Source organism: Symphalangus syndactylus, chromosome X, assembly GCF_028878055.3.
Source record: "Symphalangus syndactylus isolate Jambi chromosome X, NHGRI_mSymSyn1-v2.1_pri, whole genome shotgun sequence".
NCBI classification, from domain to species: Eukaryota; Metazoa; Chordata; class Mammalia; order Primates; family Hylobatidae; genus Symphalangus; species Symphalangus syndactylus.
The window spans coordinates 68,634,394-68,639,877 of NC_072447.2; the positions used below are offsets into that span (position 1 = coordinate 68,634,394).

Sequence of the window (5,484 nt, forward strand, 5' to 3'; positions counted from 1 at the left end):
CAGTGATAACTTGGTTTTACTAGCCAATATCTAAGGATTGGAGCACTTTCCCAAGTGAAGATGGAGGAGAAATTCTGTAACACTGTAGCCCCCATTTAAGGAATAAAAAACTGCTGAGCACTAAAATGCTTCCAGGCTCTCTGTGGTTGGCATAATAAGCTAAATATTTCAGGTTACTCTCCTGCTTTTCCAAGATCAGTGCTCCACTGGGAAAGAGATCCATTAATTCCCTATGTGGAGATGGAAGCAGCATTTTTATTAGAGAAGGCTTTCTGTTGTCTTAAAAGATGAGTAGAGGTTAGTTAAGGCAATGGGTAGTAAGCCATTTTAAGCGAATGTTTTTGAGCAAAGGGACATGAGAAAAAGATGGGTGTGTGATGAAGATCCCAGCATTTCAGTATTTCTTGGACATGAAGTATGAAGCAAGAAAGCTAGGGTGTTAAGTTAGCCTGGAAAGGTAAGCAGAGGTGAGATTTTGGAGGGCCTTTTATGTTGCATCAAGTTATAAGATTTTATGTTATAATACCAAAATAGAGAAGATTGGTATAGTGAGTAAAAGCATATGTTCTGCAGTCAGGTTGCCTATGTTTGAAAGTCAGCTCTGGCCTTTACTAGCTCTGTGACTTAGGCTTTTTTGTGCCTTATGTTTTTTACTCTGTAAAGGAAGAATAATAAGAGTACCTATTTCATAGGATTATTTTGAAGATTTGAGTTAGAGTGCTTACAGCATTCTGTAATAATTAATAGTTGGTACAACCGTTGTGTTATTTTTTATATTTATGCTGTAGAAAGACCACTCAGGCCACCTGTATAAAAGATTATTTAGAGTAGAAGAGAATCAGAGTATGGAAACAATATGGAGATTAAGGTGCCTCTCCAATAGCTCCCAATGACATTTGCTAGATATGTTTGTAACATAGTCCTATGTAGTGATTTTAATGATATTGCATACTTTACACGTGGATTTTATGCAAACTGAATTAAAGGAAACCTTGCCATTTTGTTTTTCTTACAAATGTCCTGGGTGTGAACTTACTGGAAATAGAAGCTCTAGGGCTTTCAAGACCTTGCATACTGTGGCTAAATTTTGGTCCTACTGTTCAGAGTATAGTTCAGAACTCATTTCCTAAAAAGGTGACCTGGAGAAAGGAAAGCCAGCTGTTTCCCAGAAAAGGATTGAAAATGGCAGCAAGGTTAGATTCTAGCATCAGTATGAGAATAATAGAGGCCATGTTCTGATAGTTACCATCTTACTATAAAACTCAGGTTGCACATATTGCTGCCTGTTGTATATTGTATGTTGAGTATGATCAAGAGGCAATGGGTATAGTGAAAATAAAAGATCTGGGCTGTGGATCTAGCTTTCCTACTTACTCGTGTATGTAGATATCAGTTGCCATATCTGTGACATGAGGTTAATAATACCATGTTATCTTGCAGGGCTGTGATGAAAATCAGTTGAGATCATCTACGTGAAAGCGCTTAACAGAAATCCAAAAGCACTCGATGAATGAAATGACTTTTAAAACCATTAAGGAAGACTCAGAAATATGATGTGATCTATACATATGTTTGTTCCTTCATTAAATGAACTCATCAAGAGTTTAAATATGTGCAAGATGATCACCTGTTATGCAAGTCACCGTAGTTTGCACATAATTGTTTATGATTCCTCTTGAAGTGACTTTCTGCTTCCAATCAAAGCTCAAGAACACCACCTAAAAATGTTTTTCTGCTCAAAAGCTCTTTTTTATTACTTCCATGTTTTGAGCCTTGTTCCAGAAAGCTGAGGTTTCTCCAGGTCTGACCGCTAATCAGTGAGACATTGGTGCCTCTTTCTTCAGTGCTTCTAGCAGGCCTACTGATAAGCTCCCTAGATGAGATACACTGCATAAAAAAGTGGGGCCCAAACAACAGCTTTAAGTGCCTGCTAGATCTCTGTTCTTTCAGAAGTCTCTCTCCACCTATCTCTCCACTAAAGATGGACTTAAAACTAAAAGATTGTGAATTTTGGTACAGTCTCCATGGCCAGGTCCCAGGGCTGCTGGACTGGGACATGGGGAATGAGTTATTTCTGCCTTGTATTACAGACCAGTGCTCTTTACCTGAGCAGATCCTTGCCAAATACAGCGTCCGAGTAATGAAGCCCCCAGAGATGCCTCAGAAGAGGAGACCCAGTCCTGATGAAGATGGTCCTCACTGTGAACCCAATCTGTGGATGTGGGTGGACCCCAATATCCTGTGCCCCCTTGGCAGCCAGGAGGCCCCAAAGCCCAGTGGAAAAGAGGATCTGACAAATATTTCTCCTTTCCCTCAGCCCCCACTAAAAGATGAAGAGTCTAACTGCTCAGAGGACAAAGTGGTAGAGTCTCTGCCATCTTCCTGCAGTGAGCAGTCTCCTTTACAGAAGCAGGGTATCCATTCCCTCAGTGACTTTGAGCCCACAGAAGAGGAGGCTGAGGAAGAAGAGGACAACTCCCTCCAGTCCCCTGAAAGAAAGTGCTTCCAGAGCCAAAAACTATGGCAAATCAACAGCCAAGAGAAGTCCTGGCAAAGGCCCCCTCTCAATTGTAGCCACCTTATTGCCCTAGCATTAAGAAACAGCCCCCACCGTGGCCTCAGTGTGCAGGAGATCTACAATTTCACCCGACAGCATTTCCCCTTTCTCTGGACAGCTCCGGATGGCTGGAAGAGCACCATTCATTACAACCTTTGCTTCCTGGACAGCTTTGAGAAGGTGCCAGACAGCCTTAAGGATGAAGATAATGCAAGACCTCGCTCTTGCCTTTGGAAGCTCACTAAGGAGGGGCACCGCCGCTTTTGGGAGGAGACTCGTGCCTTAGCCTCTGCTCAAAGGGAGAGAATCCAAGAGTGCATGAGTCAGCCAGAGTTGTTGACCTCTCTCTTTGATCTTTGAAATACCACTGCTCCTTTTTGGAACACTGCCTTCCTTACTGTGCCTACTTATCCCCTGACATTCATTAATCTCTAAACCGGTTGGTGCCAAGCCTGCCTTTAGCTACTGTTACAATAATGGTGTTAAGTAAAGTTAGAGGTGGGTACAGGGGAGACAGAACTTAAATCCAGGTGGAGAGTCATGGAAAGTCGCACGAGGAGAGTGGCTGTTGTTCCACATTTTGAGCAAAGGAAGAAAATCCTAGAAACAATGGCATAGAAACTAAGGAAAGAAGGGTGTGTTTTGTGAAAGAAAGGAATTTTGTTTATAGAGAGTATTTTCACACATGAAAGTGAACGGTGGAATATAAAGCATAAAAGGCAGGATGGAGCCAGGCCATAGAGAACCTCGAGTGCCATGTGAAGAGAATTTAACTTGTGATAGAGAATCAAGTATCCCCCTCTACCATTCATCAGCTACATCTCCTTTTTAAGTAACCCATTTTATCCTTCAGAACCTCACTTTTCTATTTCTGACCCTGGACTTCTAAGCCTTGTTTCTTTGTCATCCAATTCCAATATCGACAAATAATTCTAAACAGCTACTTTTAGTTTGCATGTTGAGCCTCCTGTGAAATATTCCTGTATTAAACCCAAGTCTTTTGATGATAAAGCTTTATTTTCCATTCTTTTTAGTTCTCAAGATTTTATTGAGGATATGCTAATGTGTCAAGGTCCATCTTAGATGCTGAGGATAAAAAGCTGAGGGATACTAGTGGGAGACATATTTATAATGTAAATATGATGAAACAGTTGTGAGAAATTGACATGGAAATGGGGAGACATTCTTCCTGGGAAAGACATGGAAGGCATTGGAAAAAAAACATTTTGAGATAGTTTTGAAGAATAAATAGAAATTTGCTGGGTAGGTAAATGGAGTAGATGCATTACAGAGGCAACAATGTGAACAAAGTGGATGGAGTGTTTGGGGGAATGGCATGAAGTTCAGCGTGGCTTAACTACATGAGGACCGTGAGTGACTAAGAGGAAACTATTAGGTATTTGGACTTCATCTTGTGGGTTTTTGGCAGCCAAGAGACATCAGTGGTGTTTTGCTAAAAAAACAAAAAAAGAAACAAACCATCAGCAACAACAAACATACAGTATTTGTTTTTCTAATTTCAAAATTATCTTTAACATCTTTTCTATGCAAATAACCTTTTGTTTATCAGATTTAAGCACAACTTTTTGCTTCAATGATGTTATCAAATATCCAGGAGAAAACAGACTTTTAGATATAAATTTAGTTGCAAAACCTACATAGTGGGGGTAAAACGCCTGTAAGCTACAAAAGCAATTAATTCAATATAATTGTAACTATTTTGAAAGTTCACATTTTTGTAATGATCTATTATAGCTCATGCAAAATTGTATATTTAGGTTAAATCACAAAACAATGTATGCAAACTATTTTTTGAAAAAAAATGTAAATGCTACTTCTGTATCATAAGGCAAAGTCCAAGTTAAGAGAATAATAAAGTTAAGGAATTAATAAAATACTCTGCATAAAAGTAGTCACCATTTGCTTCTCATTTTTCTCCCAGATTAACACTAGTAAAAGAGCTGGATGTGAAATTAATGAGACTATTTTTATCACAAACTACACTTCTAATATGCCTAGTCTGTAAACTTCTCAAACAAGACAAACTTTCATTTTTAGAAATAGACCTGGATTTTTCAAACTAGACCTGGATTTTTCTGCTGCAACCTGGTACCTCTGAGCTTTGAACTCTATTCAGTATTTTCTGATCCTTATTTCTGCTCTCTGGTTGCATAAAAAAAACCAGTGGCTGGATCTGGTGCTTCTTCAGTAATGTCAGATGATCCAGATATACCCTCAGAGGAACTTTTTTAAAAACTATAAATTTCTGTAATCGAGTGCAAAATAAAGGAAACTTGAGTTGCTTTATTCAGCCTCCAATTTCTGGGAGCCTTAAGAATCATAAGAATTCTGGATAACAAAAGAAAATAAGACTGTGCTTATAGAGCTTGTTCTGCCGTATTTTTTCTTTTTTTAATTTAATTTTATTTTATCTTATTATTATACTTTAGGTTTTAAGGTACATGTGCACAATGTGCAGGTTTGTTACATATGTATCCATATGCCATGTTGTTTTGCTGCACCCATTAACTCGTCATTTAGCATTAGGTATATCTCCTAATGCTGTCCCTCCCCCCTCCCCCCACCCCACAACAGTCTCCGGAGTGTGATGTTCCCCTTCCTGTGTCCATGAGTTCTCATTGTTCAATTCCCACCTATGAGTGAGAACATGCGGTGTTTGGTTTTTTGTCCTTGCGATAGTTTACTGAGAATGATGTTTTCCAGTTTCATCCACGTCCCTACAAAGGATATGAACTCATCCTTTTTTATGGCTGCATAGTATTCCATGGTGTATATGTGCCACATTTTCTTAATCCAGTCTATCGTTGTTGGACATTTGGATTGGTTCCAAGTCTTTGCTATTGTGAATACTGCCGCAATAAACATAAGTGTGCATGTGTCTTTATAGCAGCATGATTTATAGTCCT

General features: G+C 39.2%; 1 protein-coding gene across 1 annotated transcript; it reads left to right on the forward strand.

Annotated features, from left to right (window-relative positions):
- Positions 1–1,669: 1,669 nt before the first annotated feature.
- On the forward strand, positions 1,670–4,466 carry FOXR2 (forkhead box R2). The gene has a single exon (XM_055269454.1). It carries the CDS (start codon positions 1,982–1,984, stop codon positions 2,915–2,917), a length of 936 nt encoding a protein of 311 aa, XP_055125429.1. The 5' UTR covers positions 1,670–1,981; the 3' UTR covers positions 2,918–4,466.
- The last annotated feature ends 1,018 nt before the right edge of the window (positions 4,467–5,484 follow it).

Bases quoted from the DNA above. Each gene is read 5' to 3' on its own strand.
- FOXR2 (XM_055269454.1), top strand. From the start codon at position 1,982: ATGGACTTAAAACTAAAAGATTGTGAATTTTGGTACAGTCTCCATGGC.